A 16,296-nucleotide genomic window follows, 5' to 3' on the forward strand; every position below is an offset into this window, starting at 1 on the left:
CTTCAAAAACTGTTTTGTTGTCGTTAACAGGCTTCCGTTCAAAATACTTATGAAGTTTGTCTGCTTTCATCCATTGTGGTGTTTTCGCAGTAGTTAGACGGCGCCGTTAAATGTGTCAAACATACGCCGCAATAGAGCCTTAAAAAGTGGTGTAAAAATGTAGTTTAGATGCACAAAATACACATGTCAAATACATGTGTCAAATACACGATCACGGTTGGGCAAATAAGATAAGACATTATATTAATCTGCCCAATGGTTGGGCGTGTAATGTTCAATGTATGACTTATCTGCCCAACATTCAGGCGAATAGCCTTTGCCAAAAAAAAAAAAAAAAATCACCAAACTGTTTCACCCCAGGGAGCTTTGGTGGCTGCTGTCTAGTGGTGCACTTTGACAGGCTGCCGCTTATCTGTTAACTAACCAGAAAATCCATCCACTGTATCCACTTTCACAAAAATACTGTGCTGCACACCTGACGCACTCTGGTTTAAGGGTAACGACAAGTGTCACTCTCATTGGTTGATATTATGTTTGGACTACAATGTACCGATGACAAATCAACATGGCAAATAGAACCACTATGTGCCCAGCACCCAGGGTTGTGCCTACTTTATGTACCCTGACAGTAGCAAACAGAATGTGACCAATTAATTTGCTCCAGTCATTCTGAGCCCAGCATCAACATAGGGCCCTTTACCTTAAAAGGCAATGTTGAGCAGCCATACTGCTTCTGCAGCAGCACTGCAGCATCCTTGCAGCGAGTCCTTCTTTGAATGTTATGGATCACAAGTGACCAGATGAAACTACAAGCCTTTTTGTGTGCTGTGTACAACTTAAAATGACAAATTACATGATCCACAATAATAAGAAATCTGCAGCAGATATGTGTGCCATTAAAAAAAAAAAAAACGTAAAATTCTCCAGTGATGGCACACAGACAAATCTGACCTTGGTCGCACGCAAGAGAAATTCCTCTGTGTGACAATCTTTTATTCTGTTTGAAAACTACACAGAATGTGAAGAGGTTGTGATATTTTAAAACATTTTTTTAACTCTGACTGTAGCCACCGGCCTCTAATGAGGAGGAAAACATCCACGATATTGTTTGTTCACAGTGCTGCACTGAGCCTTGTGTTTTAGGTTCAAATATGGTTTCAAGTTAAACATCCTTACATATTTTGGCCTGAAACAGCTCATTTTGGACTTCTGCGGCACATGTCAAGGAGGTCCATATCTGTGAGACACGCCCACTTAACTGGACTGTGCTTTTGGCGATGCCCACAAAAAGAGATTTTTGAGTTTTTAGACACCTGATTTTTGTTTGGTTGTTTTTTTGTTTTTTGTAATGATACAATGTTTCAAAGATCTATATTTTGAATGCAAACCTTCAGATCTGTTTTTAAGACGCCTGTCGACTGATGGCTTCAGCCCCTTTAATAAAGACAACTCGTGTTGTGCTTTTTTTTATCGATCAGGTGAAAACAGGTATATGAATTATATATAATCAAACAAAGCTGAACTGATAGAGAATTCAAATTATTGTGAGCTTTTATTAATTTAATTGGTTATTTTACTGTTGTGAAATAAAGTTAATTAACCAGATTGAGCAAAATGATATTCCCTGCTTAAAAACCATCTCCATGTGAATGCACTATTAATGCACTATGTGGCTGATGTCGCACTGGGAGCTTTGTGGTGAGGTTTTAAAAATGCACTGTCACTTGAGATCATTAGACTACTCCACAAAGATGACAAAAGCACGACTAATGCACACGGTCACAACAAAGCACTGCTAGCTTTTAGATGTCTGTTAATGTCCAAACCTCAGAAAAGACGATCCAGTGTGCATGATATATATAAATACACATGCACGGTGGTGTGCACGCTATCAGAGGAATACTGTAAATTTCAGACAAAATGAAATGTGTTGAATTATGCAGTGATGATTTTTTTTTTTTTTTTTTTAATGGATCAGATGAGAGAATTCCAACAAGAACTTATTCCTACAAATATATATGGGTGATTCTTTAACTAAGGGCACTATTGGCCTTGTAAATGTAATTTCCACCACACCATTGCCTTACAATATAAAGCGCCTTGGGGCAACTGTTTGTTGTGATTTGGCGCTATATACATGTGCTCTGATGTCACTGTTTATCTCCATAGAAACTACCCAAACAATCTTTCATACAAACTGTTTAAAGGGACATTACAGTGTTGTGGTGGAAATTACGGCAATAGTGTGGGACAACTACATTTTGTTTAAAAAAATCACAACAGTTGTATGACATTGAAAACCCCAATTATGTTTTGATTATTTTACTGATATTTTATTCAGAGACTTTTTAAAACATTAGGAAAAACGTTTCTTTACCATTCATTTTTATCATTGAAGATGAAAAGTCTGGGTGTGAGACAAGCACAAAACGGCAATATTTGCATATAATGATGCTGAAAAAAGGTGAAAAAGTCATCATAGACTACGAGAACAAATTTCTTAACACACTTTCATTGTAAAGATAATTATAAAAGTGTGAAATTTCCCCTTTTTTCTGTTTTTCATACAATATGATCAAAGGACATAATAAGTGCCCGTAGTCTAAGAATCACCCATATACTAAAACTGGTGTGTTGATCAAAATAAACAAGGAGGGTGCAGATGCATCAAAAATGGCTTAAAAACATCCACATGCGATTTGAAAAACGATTTTACTCTGTGCTTTATTCCCATTCAGCTGTGGAGTTGGAAAGCACAAAATGTTTTCCTCTGCTCTTTTATGATGGCCTGCAGCGATTTCAGATCTCTTTCTATCACTGAGAAATTTTTCAAAACACTGAAGCCACCAAAGGTGTGCTCAAATTTGTGACATTTTTATATTTTAGTGAGGATAAACACGGGTGTAGTAAGAAAGGTGGATTTCAAAGTTATCTCCCAACCCGCAAAAAAATAAAAAAATTATTGCAGACATGAACGATGCTCAAGAACGCGGCTTTTTGAAAGTTTAAACCAAACGGACCAAATACTGGACAAAATTATTGAATTCTCTGAAATACTGTGAACAATAAATGAGCCAATTTGTTCAGGAGATAAGTCATTGATTCAAAATGTGTTGGAGGATTTGTAACAACAAATAACAGTGGCAGAAATCAGAGCCTGGACACTGTGAAATCCAGTTTTGCTGCTGGACACACAAACTGCTTTATAAGTAATGGTCAAGTTCAAGAAATTCTTAAATCAATACCCGAGGCCATCAAATATGTTCACCGGGTATTGCAAAGGCTTTTCATTCATCCATCCATCAGTCCGTCTGCTGTCTGTTTGTCCTCCAGTTCAGTGCAATTACTGCCACAGTCTTCAAATTGACAGGGAATTTTATTGGGACACAGACCTTGTACAAGTTCAAAGATAGCTAACCTTGACCTATTTTAAGAGCTATTTTAAGAGATTAAAAAGTCACATTCGGTACCTATTTTTATGGTGTGATCTCGCGGACATTAGCATGGTGACATTACTTCCTGGTGTAGTTAGCTGCTAACTCCACTTTGTTTTTTGGCTAGAAACAACACCTTTCTCATATATTACATAAAAGCTAGCATGAAATAAACACTTCTAAAACTGAAAATGCTGTTTTTGCACCCTGATAACACTTCTAGAAGGATACATTTAGTAGACATTAACGTGGTGATGTCACTTCCTGGTTTTGATAGCTGCTAACTTTGTTTTTGGCTAGAAATAACACTTTTATCTTATATTATGTAAAAAGCTAGCGAGAAATAAACACTTCTAAAACTGAAAAAGCTGTTTTTGGAATCTAATAATGCTTCTGAACTGATTTACAAGACAATTTGCGGATGTTAGTGTGCCCGCTAACTTCCACTAACTCAAAGCTAACTTTCTGTGGAGTTAAATTTGTCTCATTATTACCTGCAAATGCACAGAGGGTGATCAAGTACAAATATTCCTTGATCTGCATAACTTCCACTGTTCTCATAAGCTCATATATGCACACACTCAAGGCCTCCTGCAGATGCTGTTAAAACATAAACATTGTTTTTGATTGATTCATTCATTCATAGAGGGGCTTTATTGAACATGTACAAACTGTACGTAACACAATAGGATATAGAATCTTAATAATTAAACTACTGCAAATTATAAAGAACACAATGCTTATACGGCCGAGGGTATTTTAGCATTGCTTTATATTTTTGAAGTTCCAAACATGTAGAATCTTATGGTAAACTACAATTTCTGACTATGATAACTTTTAAGGTAGACATATTTTCAATAAAATATCATAGTCGATGCTAAGGATGCAGCACTTGTCAAGTTTAAAATGACTGAAATTCTAATTCTATAAAGTTATAGTCCCAGTTTTTATAAAATTTGAAACCTCAAGACCTGCTGATGTGAATCTTTCCGTATGATTCAAAAACAGAGAAAGAGGCATGAAGAATTATTTGATATCAGTACACACTGTGCTTCATATGCTGCTAATTTTAAGAAGAAAATAAACATAAAAATTCATCATTAAATTGCACTTGTTCGGAATTGGTTAGATCTACTTCTGCTGCTAAATGAAGTCAGAGTAATAGCTGCTTCAAAGCAGCGAGCATGAGCATGAGTCTTCAGGGGCAAAAACAAATGAGTATCATCAAAAGACTCTAAACTGTAAATAAAACAAATATTTTAGAAAATGATTTTTTTTTTTTTTTTTTTTTAATGCTCAAAACTAAGTGAAACAACTAATTCGGAACATAACTCACTGTTTCATAGATTCAAACCAAGAAATTAACATCAATTCATCAACTGTTTCAACATTGTATGTCATTCATGTCATTAAAAAAAAGGAGCCTCAATTTACAGTGTGTTCAATTTCTTCCATTATGATTAATCAGAGCTCATCAGCAAGCTCTAATGAGGTCACAGGTGATCTAGATCATATGAAATACATTTTTAATGTATTATATAGCAGGCAAACAAATATGTTCGAATGTCTCAAATTACTTTGGAAAATGATTTGGTGTTTCAAAATGCTCGACACCCAAATTGAAACAACAAAGTGAAGCAATTATCATCCAAAGTAAAAGAATTGCTTCAGAACGTGATTCATGGAAACTTAAACTGTTGCTTCAGAAAATTATTTCCTCTTTCAAAATGGTCCAAATACTTAGGAAATGTTTTCCACCCTTTCAAAACTCTACAAACACTGTGATGGTGACAAATAGGACAGTGAATCAACCCTGCAACTCAAAAAAGCAAAAAAAAAAAATCTATGCCCCGACCATAAAAATAAGAATTTTTTTTCAGCATTGTGGCGCAATTGGAATTGGATTGTCAGATCTTTTCATATACATTTTCTGACCTCTGGGGGTTCATATATCTCACCTGCAGAGTGCTGATGCAGAGGCTGAAGTTGAGATTTACAGCTCACTGACGGCCACTCTGCTGACTGAGGGGGGAACCGTGCTAAGACCTGATCGTAGCAGCAACACTGAGCCAATCACAAATGAAACAAGAGGAAGAGAAGCAGAAAAACTGCAACAGTCAGGTCCATAAGTAATCCCAACAGTGACAGGATTAAGAAGACCATCACTGAGGAGTTAAAGCCAGTTTTATACAGTCCCGACATTTTCAGATGTCATAAGTAATAAGGCAAACTACATATAAGGATTACTGAATATGTCCTGGACTTCATTCGCATCAATCACGGAGAAACACAAAGTCTATGATATGCTACAGTAAATCTGAGTGACTGTGCATGAGGGTGGCGAGGCATAGAGAAGATAGTGAGGGAAGCCACCAAGACATCCAAAAAGCATCTTGGAGGAGTTATAGGCTTCTGTGACTGTATTTAGAAGCTATTTTCCTTCTTTGAAAAGTATGCAGATTTAATGAAAAGATTTGTTCTCTTTTATGTAAAGCCCAATGATTATTCTGACAATGGTGATGATAAGCAGAGGCAGCACAGTGGCTTAGTGGTTAGCACTGTTGCCTCACAGTGAGAAGGTCCCAGATTCGAATCCAACCTGGTCCGTTCTGTGTGGAGTCTGCAGGTCCTCCCTATGTTTGCATGAGTTCTTTCCAAGTGCTCCAGCTTCCTCCACCTTCAAATATATATATATATATATATATATATATATATATATATATATATATATATATATATATATATATATATATATATATATTTACCTTCAGAACTGCCTTAATTATTTGTTGCAGCAATTCAACAAGGTGTTGGAACACTTTTAACAAAGAAATTTAAAATTTGATAGAAACTGGATTTATTGATGGCAAATATATAAACCTAAATGCAGTTGATTTTTCACTACTACTGTAGTTAAATCAAACTTTTTATTTATGTTTAACTGACAAACATCAATCTCACTGTTTATAAAATTTTGTTGAAAGTGCGGAATGCAAAACAGTGAAAATTTGATATGCAATTAAAATAGTCATCTTATTTTTGAATGTGGACTATTAGCCTGAATATGAAGTGAAAGTTTGAACAACAGACCCTGTGAGCCAGTGAATGCATGTCAAAATACAGAAAACTGATGTTATTTATGTATAATTTGGGAAAATACCCCATGCTTCTTCAACTGTAATTGCTTTCTCTCTTCTCCTCCTCTCCCATCTCAAAAAAAACATTTCGTGGCTCTCGGGGAGCGCAATCAATTGTGAGGAAGATGAATAGAAATTAAATGCATGACTTGAAAAGCGCTCGTAAAGCGTAATGAGCAATTTCAGGAGGAATTAAGCGGCTGCAGAGTTCATAATGACGCTTCAAGCTGGAACACATTTCCCACTGCGCCACGGCGCGGGCGCGCGCGATCGCACCCTATAACCTACCTTGATGAGTTTGCACCTGATCTGAGCGGACACCATATGGCTGTTACGCAGGTTCCCCACGCGGAACATGAGGCACAACTTGCCGTCCCGCTGCGAAATGACCGCGTCCTGGCTGAACATGAGCGTCTCGGCGCGCTTCTTGGGCTGCGACATTTTGATGAACATGCAGCCGATTAGAAACGCGTCTACAATGGAGCCCAGCAGGGACTGGAAGAGGAACAGGATGATCCCCTCCGGACACTTCTCTGTGATGTAGCGGTAGCCGTACCCGATGGTCGCCTCAGTCTCGATGAAGAACAGGAAGGCGGAGGGAAAGTTGTACACGTTGGCCACGCACGGCGTGTAGGACGAGTCGTGGCCGCCGCTGCTCAAGTCGCCGCGGATGTAGGCGATCACCCACCACATGGAAGCCATGACCAGCCACGCCACCGTGTAGGTGAGGATGAAGATCAGGAGGTTCCAGCGCCACTTGAGGTCCACCAGCGTGGTGAACAGGTCGGAGATGTACCGGCTGGTCTCCCCGCCAAGGTTACCGTGCTGCACGTTGCAGCGGCCGTTCTTCTCCACGAAGCGCTGCCGCTTTCGCTTCCCCGGCACGGAGAAAGTCATGCCCCGGTTGGTGTTCACCACCTGGTAGTCCTCGCCAAATTTTCTCCGTATCGCAGCCATCGTGTCTCTCCAAACAAATCAGTACTTGTGCAGAATGAGGCGCTTTGTGCAACTTTGTCCAACACCGTGCGTGCGCATCAGCGTGCGGATCGCATCCTGTGAGATGCGCCTCTCTTCTGTCGAGGCTCTGCGTAATCGCTCCTTTTACGCAGAAGTGGCAACTTTCTTTTGTGCTCGGATCCCATCCGATTAAACACGCAACGAGATGAAAACAAAAGCTGCACGTAGACGTGAACAGCCGGAGTGCCCAGACTGACTTCACACTGTGAGAGGAACTGCGGCACCAGCGGCCAAAATTTGGTTTTCTTAGAGGGAGGGGCTCTGGTGTGGGCTCCCAGAGATGAAAAATAATTCGTTACTTTGACCAAATCAAATAAAAGCAACAGAGCGGGCGGATATCGTCAAATTAAGTGAGGGAAACCGTTCAGCTGTTCCTCTTGTTATTTTTTTCTCATGACTTTTTAATTAGTTTTTTGTTGCGCACAGACAACCATTCTTCCCCAGTGTGGAGACATGTAGCTCTTTGGCTCCCTCTAGTGTTGGATTACGTAATTAAAGATGAAGTTGTGGCTGAGTTATGGTGACGGAAGTGGCTCCGGGGCCCTCCTGTAGGACACAGAGCACATGCACTTAAAAAAACAAAAAAAAACAAAACGCACTCACCGGATGAACTCGCTTCAGTTTTGGGCAGGATTGCATGCAGTTAATATACTGGAAGCAACTCAAAGTACATCCACTGAATAAAATTTAATCTGTATTATAATATCCAAGTGACCTCTGTGTGCGTGCATGTGTGTGTGTGTCAATCACAGACAAACTGGGAAGAGCTGACGTTAACCATTTGGTATGCTTATGTATTTGGGTCAAGGATGAATGCTGCAAAAACAGAAAGTTGATAGAACTAATATTTTTGGAGAAATAAGCGATATTAGCTAACAGTGAACAATGGACATTGTGCTGTAATGTATCATGGGAGTTCAGCGTCTTTGGGCTTTAAATGTTATTGTGGTTCATGTTAGTTTAACAGTGTTGTTAGTGTTATTGATTTATTGTTTTTGTAGTTCAATTGATTTAGTCAGTTTAGTTAAGTGTCATGTTGCCGTTACCATGAGTGAAAGCTGCACTGTATTTGATGTCGTCCTCAACGTCTCTGTTTGTGTGTGTGTAACAATAAAAGCACCTGCATGCGGCAGAATACAAAAACGACAAAAAGCTCAGTGTGCGTGAGTACGTACAGTAGTATTCAGAATAATAGTAGTGCTATGTGCCTAAAAAGATTAATCCAGGTTTTGAGTATATTTCTTATTGCTACATGGGAAACAAGGTACCAGTACATTCAGTAGATTCTCACAAATCCAACAAGACCAAGCATTCATGATATGCACACTCTTAAGGCTATGAAATTAGGCGATAAGTAAAAAAAAGTAGAAAAGGTGTTCACAATAATAGTAGTGTGGCATTCAGTCAGTGAGTTCGTCAATTTTGTGGAACAAACAGGTGTGAATCAGGTGTCCCCTATTTAAGGATGAAGCCAGCACCTGTTGAACATGCTTTTGTCTTTAAAAGCCTGAGGAAAATGGGATGTTCAAGACATTGTTCAGAAGAACAGCATAGTTTGATTAAAAAGTTGATTGGAGAGGGGAAAACTTAAACACAGGTGCAAAAAAATTATAGGCTGTTCATCTACAATGATCTCCAATGCTTTAAAATGGACAAAAAAAACAGACGCGTGGAAGAAAACGGAAAACAACCATCACAATGGATAGAAGAATAACCAGAATGGCAAAGGCTCACCCATTGATCATCGTTACCTGTAAGTGCTGTGACAGTTAGAAGACGCCTGTGTGAAGCTAATTTATGTGCAAGAATCCCCCGCAAAGTCCCTCTGTTAAATAAAAAATGTGCAGAAGAGGTTACAGTTTGCCAAAGAACACATCAACTGGCCTAAAGAGAAATGGAGGAATATTTTGTGGACTGATGAGAGTAAATGCACAACGTGCGGCATCCAGCCAGACAGTGGGACGCCCTGCTGCGTGTCAGGGCATGTAACACCCGTTTGCAAGGCTCAGAGGGTCTGTTATATGTAGCATTAGGTGATTTCCAGGACACACACAATCCACAGTGTGATCAATTCATGGAGGTGAGGTCCTGGAGAGAGGAAGGGCGAGCGAGGGAGGGGGCAGGCGGCCTGTGTGTAATGCTTTAATATCCACACCTGGCTTGGCACTTTTCAGTTTTACATATATATCCAATATATGGCCAATACATGGAATCCAGGTTCTCCTGCATATGGGTTTTCTGTGATGCATTGCGGGCTGTTGGCTATTACTGCCACATCGGTAATAACGAGTGTGCACGTCGGTGACCTGATGGCGGTAATGATCTGACCTCACGTATATACATGCACTACAGCGATGCGATTGTTAGTGCACCCTGGGTTACATGTCATGAGTTTTCATAGGTTGGATATCTTTCGAAATCCAGCAGGGTGACACGGCAGGTCTTCAAAAGGTCGCAGACCAAAGCACTCACTCTGCCACGCCCCTCCCCTTTCTTGCCTTCCACCCAGACCTCGGGCGGCACTTGAACTGCACCCGTACGGCAGTCAATGTGCATTCTTGTTATTCTTACTGCGATCTGACAGAAGTCTAAGTATTCATACTGTGTTCAAACTACATTCTAAGTATTCGACCGGCATTCGTACATGACTGTCGGACTATCTGTCCCTCTCGACTGCGTCTCCATATTTGGCTTTTTTTTTTTTTTTTCCATTCCGGCTGATTCAGGCTTTCCTGCTCATTCTTGCAAAATGTGACAAAGCCCTTATTAAGAATAAAATGCCCCTCAGCCCCTAGTTCAGTAAAATAAATTGGGCTATTTGTGTTGCTGTTTTTCTGAATAATAACATTCAACAAATATTAAAGGGGATTCATGATTTCATAATAGAAATTAATTTAGGGTAAGATGTCAGTTTTGAATTAAAGGCAAGCTTATGTACAACTTGATCAAAACCAGTTCAACTTTTCTCAGCATTTTTTCAGCCCAACAAAAATGAAATTCTAATATTCATTAATTACATATTCCTCCCTGTGCAGTGACGCCTACAGAAACTTGGCTCATCTTTTTGCCATAAGTGTTCCAAAATACTTAATCATCAAACTGAGTTCTTAATGTTAATGAAATTTTACCGGCAATGAGGCAAAGAGTGAGGCCACACTTGGTTTGGAAACTTGCTTTTCAATTAATTCTACAAAGGTTAAAGAACATGGACACATGCTCACTACGTTACATCAATCAAATTAACCCTTGGCTCGCCCCCACCCCCACCCAATATTTTTTCCCACAGATTTTTTTAATTGGTTTGTCGGAGAAATGAAGGCTTCTAAAGGAAAACTTCATGGAAGTAGTTTGTAAGCTCATCTTCTACTTTGAAGGTTGTGTTTTGCTTTAGGGGGATGCAACATAAATGTGAGGATATTGCAAAAAACTGCAATAAAATTGTTGCACTTAAAGGGGTTATTTTCTGCAAAATATACTTACATATATTTTGCAGCTAAATATGCTTGCACTTTTATGTTAAACATCGTAAAGTTCAACAATTATATCTGTGTCATGGAGAAATTCTATTGCTTTAAGCAAAATGTAGACCTGAAACAACTCGTTTTAAACTTGTGACATATGAAGGATAGACAGTGTTTTTAAGCACTGACCCCAAGGGCTACCAAACCCCTAAATTTAGGAGCCAAAGAACATTTTTGGAGGCCCAGATGTATAAACCTATGCACAAATCAATACAGAGAAAAAAAGCAATTTTACACTTTTCTTACTTGAGTGTTCAGAGTTTGAGTAAATTTGGTAAATCAAACTTGAGTAATCTCGACTTATTGGTAACTAAATAGCATACAGTGAGTGGGGCATTGGCACAAAACCATTTGCTGAGAGTAGCTTACTTGATTGTTTGCTGATTTTGTACCATTTTAAACTAAAAGGCACAAAAAATTGGGGCGTTAAAGCCCATATTTTGGGTTTCCTCAGGGTGTGTTAAAGGTTGCAGAACAATTTGCAAAACAGTTTGCACACAGTTTTTGGGGTCACAAACAGTATTTTTTGTCACAAATAAATTTTGAACATGTTCAAAATTTCTTAGCAAATTAATTTTTCCCCAAACGGTTACAAACAGTTTTAAGTGTTTGTAAACAGTTTGTAACACATGTTGGTAAAGTTCTTTTTGGCTCGCAAACATTCTCTGATCCAAATAGTGTACCTTTTCTTCTTTTTATTCCTCTTTTTTCCTTCTTTTCTACAGCAGGATAGCCGCAGCAGCAGCCAAACACAGGAATTCTTCCTCAAGGGCAGCAGAAATTCACTACATTCACGAGCATTCGCTACCTCATGAAACACGGGCTTCATTTTGGCCAACAAAGTTGGTGAATCCAAAAGTCCCAACGTTCTCCAGCATTCACCACTCCATGAGATACTATCATTAAGTAGCACTGTGTTCGTAAAGGCGACAGCATGGTGCCAGATGGTGCCACCTATAGGATATTTGGTGACCATGCCAACCTGTTGTGGCCGTGGACCATCAGGCCATGTTTAATGTTGAGACTTGTAGAAGTTGTTATTAGGGCTTGAGGAGCAGCAGCTCCTTTACATATCAATTAAATTTCAATTTATTAATTTATATAGGGCCAACTCACGACAAAGTCGCCCCAAGGCGCTTCACACAATTCATAACAACACAAAGTAATTTAAAATCAAAATTAAAATCAAGAAAAGCACAATAAAATGATAAAACACAATAGAATAAAAATAAATTAGAAAGCAAACATTAAAACAAATTAGATTAATGATAAGACAGTCTAAAAAAGTGGGTCTTCAGTCTTGATTTAAAAGTCTCCTCCGTGTCAGACTGCCTAATAACTGCAGGTAGATCATTTCAAAGAGTCGGACCACGGTAGGAGAAGGCTCTATACCCCACAGACTTCTTGTTCACCCTCGGAACACACAGAAGCCCTGCGCCCTGCGAGGCCGCGCAGGTACGTAGGGCTTAACCAAGTCTGCCAGGTAGAAAGCTGCCAGTTCGTGAACAATTTTATAAACCAACAATAAAACTTTAAAATCCGATCTGGCAGAAACTGGTAGCCAATGAAGGGATGCCACAATGGGTGTAATGTGGTCAAAATGATATGTGAAACATATGTGAAAAACATATGTGAAAAATTATATTTTTAAGACGCATCACCTCACTGTATATTGAGTGTTTCCTGTTTCTGACATGTTTTCAAGGAAACTGGTGATCAATATCAGCTTTCTGCAAATGTGTACAATATGATCCCTTTACAAGAATCAGTCTGTCTGTATTTTTCTTTTTTTTTCTTTTTTTGGTACAGTAGTGTTCAGAATAATAGTAGTGCTATGTGACTAAAAAGATTAATCCAGGTTTTGAGTATATTTCTTATTGTTACATGGGAAACAAGGTACCAGTAGATTCAGTAGATTCTCACAAATCCAACAAGACCAAGCATTCATGATATTCACACTCTTAAGGCTATGAAATTGGGCTATTAGTAAAAAAAAAATAGTAGAAAAGGGGGTGTTCACAATAATAGTAGCATCTGCTGTTGATGCTACAAACTCAAAACTATGATGTTCAAACTGCTTTTTTTTAGCAATCCTGTGAATCACTAAACTAGTATTTACTTGTATAACCACAGTTTTTCATGATTTCTTCACATCTGCGAGGCATTAATTTTGTTGCTTTGGAACCAGGATTTTGCTCATTTACTAGTGTGCTTCCATTCCAGCTTATTAATTCATCAAAAACCCAGACAGAGCTTTAATTCATTTGAAAGCTTGACTCTTAGTCTTGTCCATCCAAATTGGAAGTCCCAAAAACCAGTTTTATTTGTTGTTATCTATCGTCCTCCTGGTCGTTACTGTGAGTTTCTCTGTGAATTTTCAGACCTTTTGTCTGACTTAGTGCTTAGCTCAGATAAGATAATTATAGTGGGCGATTTTAACATCCACACAGATGCTGAGAATGACAGCCTCAACACTGCATTTAATCTATTGTTAGACTCTATTGGCTTTGCTCAAAAAGTAAATGAGTCCACCCACCACTTTAATCATATCTTAGATCTTGTTCTGACTTATGGTATGGAAATAGAAGACTTAACAGTATTCCCTGAAAACTCCCTTCTGTCTGATCATTTCTTAATAACATTTACATTTACTCTGATGGACTACCCAGCAGTGGGGAATAAGTTTCATTACACTAGAAGTCTTTCAGAAAGCGCTGTAACTAGGTTTAAGGATATGATTCCTTCTTTATGTTCTCTAATGCCATATACCAACACAGTGCAGAGTAGCTACCTAAACTCTGTAAGTGAGATAGAGTATCTCGTCAATAGTTTTACATCCTCATTGAAGACAACTTTGGATGCTGTAGCTCCTCTGAAAAAGAGAGCTTTAAATCATAAGTGCCTGACTCCGTGGTATAACTCACAAACTCGTAGCTTAAAGCAGATAACCCGTAAGTTGGAGAGGAAATGGCGTCTCACTAATTTAGAAGATCTTCACTTAGCCTGGAAAAAGAGTCTGTTGCTCTATAAAAAAAGCCCTCCGTAAAGCTAGGACATCTTTCTACTCATCACTAATTGAAGAAAATAAGAACAACCCCAGGTTTCTTTTCAGCACTGTAGCCAGGCTGACAAAGAGTCAGAGCTCTATTGAGCTGAGTATTCCATTAACTTTAACTAGTAATGACTTCATGACTTTCCTTGCTAACAAAATTTTAACTATTAGAGAAAAAATTACTCATAACCATCCCAAAGACGTATCGTTATCTTTGGCTGCTTTCAGTGATGCCGGTATTTGGTTAGACTCTTTCTCTCCGATTGTTCTGTCTGAGTTATTTTCATTAGTTACTTCATCCAAACCATCAACATGTCTATTAGACCCCATTCCTACCAGGCTGCTCAAGGAAGCCCTACCATTATTTAATGCTTCGATCTTAAATATGATCAATCTATCTTTGTTAGTTGGCTATGTACCACAGGCTTTTAAGGTGGCAGTAATTAAACCATTACTTAAAAAGCCATCACTTGACCCAGCTATCTTAGCTAATTATAGGCCAATCTTCAACCTTCCTTTTCTCTCAAAAATTCTTGAAAGGGTAGTTGTAAAACAGCTAACTGATCATCTGCAGAGGAATGGTCTATTTGAAGAGTTTCAGTCAAGTTTTAGAATTCATCATAGTACAGAAACAGCATTAGTGAAGGTTACAAATGATCTTCTTATGGCCTCGGACAGTGGACTCATCTCTGTGCTTGTTCTGTTAGACCTCAGTGCTGCTTTTGATACTATTGACCATAAAATTTTATTACAGAGATTAGAGCATGCCATAGGTATTAAAGGCACTGCGCTGCGGTGGTTTGAATCATATTTGTCTAATAGATTACAATTTGTTCATGTAAATGGGGAATCTTCTTCACAGACTAAAGTTAATTATGGAGTTCCACAAGGTTCTGTGCTAGGACCAATTTTATTCACTTTATACATGCTTCCCTTAGGCAGTATTATTAGACGGTATTGCTTAAATTTCATTGTTACGCAGATGATACCCAGCTTTATCTATCCATGAAGCCAGAGGACACACACCAATTAGCTAAACTGCAGGATTGTCTTACAGACATAAAGACATGGATGACCTCTAATTTCCTGCTTTTAAACTCAGATAAAACTGAAGTTATTGTACTTGGCCCCACAAATCTTAGAAACATGGTGTCTAACCAGATCCTTACTCTGGATGGCATTACCCTGACCTCTAGTAACACTGTGAGAAATCTTGGAGTCATTTTTGATCAGGATATGTCATTCAAAGCGCATATTAAACAAATATGTAGGACTGCTTTTTTGCATTTACGCAATATCTCTAAAATTAGAAAGGTCTTGTCTCAGAGTGATGCTGAAAAACTAATTCATGCATTTATTTCCTCTAGGCTGGACTATTGTAATTCATTATTATCAGGTTGTCCTAAAAGTTCTGTTGTATGACTGGGGGGCCTGGCTGCCTTTTTGTTTCTGTCTTTTGTTTTTCCTTCCAGGTGGCTTGCATTTGGAACTGAGTGGCTGTGTTGCTGAGTTTATCAGGACCTCACCCTGATCACCTGAGGCTGATCACCTGCGGCTCATCAGGACTCACAGCTGTGGTGCATCTGCATGGATTGGAACATGGTGGCATTTAAGACTGGAGTGCATAGTGTGTATTTGCCAGAGACTCGACCTTGTGACCAGACGGGTGAGATCGTCGTCTCGGGAGCCATCTCATCATCAGTGGATGCAGAGAACGTCCAGGTTTGATGCACGGTCTGTGAAAGAGGAGGGGGTGAGGTCTCACGCTCGTCAGCACACTTCCTGAGGTACGTTAGATTTTGTGACTAACATTTATACAGTCAGTAAATGTGGTGTCCCTCACACCTTTTTATATTGAGCTGTACGTTAGTCATGTATCGGCTTCCACTGCAGTGGAGTTTTGTGAACTGGATGTTCCATGCCTGCAGGTTGGGAAGCTGATTAGTAATCAAGCCAGGAAGTGTTTGCTGTTTGTACACCTTTAAGTGTTCTCTCTGTGTGTAGAGTGTGGACTCACATAATGGTTCCTTCTTTCACAGACTCGGTTTGTTGCGGCCACCTGGGGGGTGTCGGCGGGGTCCTTGGGTCCGAACAGCTTCTGGCTCCGGACCGTTAGCGCTGCTGGGAGCGCACCA

General features: G+C 39.2%; 1 protein-coding gene across 1 annotated transcript in view; it reads right to left on the reverse strand.

Annotated features, from left to right (window-relative positions):
* LOC117531273 (G protein-activated inward rectifier potassium channel 1-like) overlaps positions 1-7,901 on the reverse strand; it is a 33,035-nt gene extending 25,134 nt beyond the window's left edge. Inside the window, exon 1 of the mRNA XM_034194298.1 lies at positions 6,860-7,901. Coding sequence (XP_034050189.1) covers positions 6,860-7,528 — 669 coding nt within the window. The 5' untranslated portion in view covers positions 7,529-7,901. The remainder of the gene's footprint in view (positions 1-6,859) is intronic.
* Positions 7,902-16,296: the final 8,395 nt, after the last annotated feature.

This window comes from Thalassophryne amazonica, chromosome 18, assembly GCF_902500255.1.
Source record: "Thalassophryne amazonica chromosome 18, fThaAma1.1, whole genome shotgun sequence".
NCBI classification, from domain to species: domain Eukaryota; kingdom Metazoa; phylum Chordata; class Actinopteri; order Batrachoidiformes; family Batrachoididae; genus Thalassophryne; species Thalassophryne amazonica.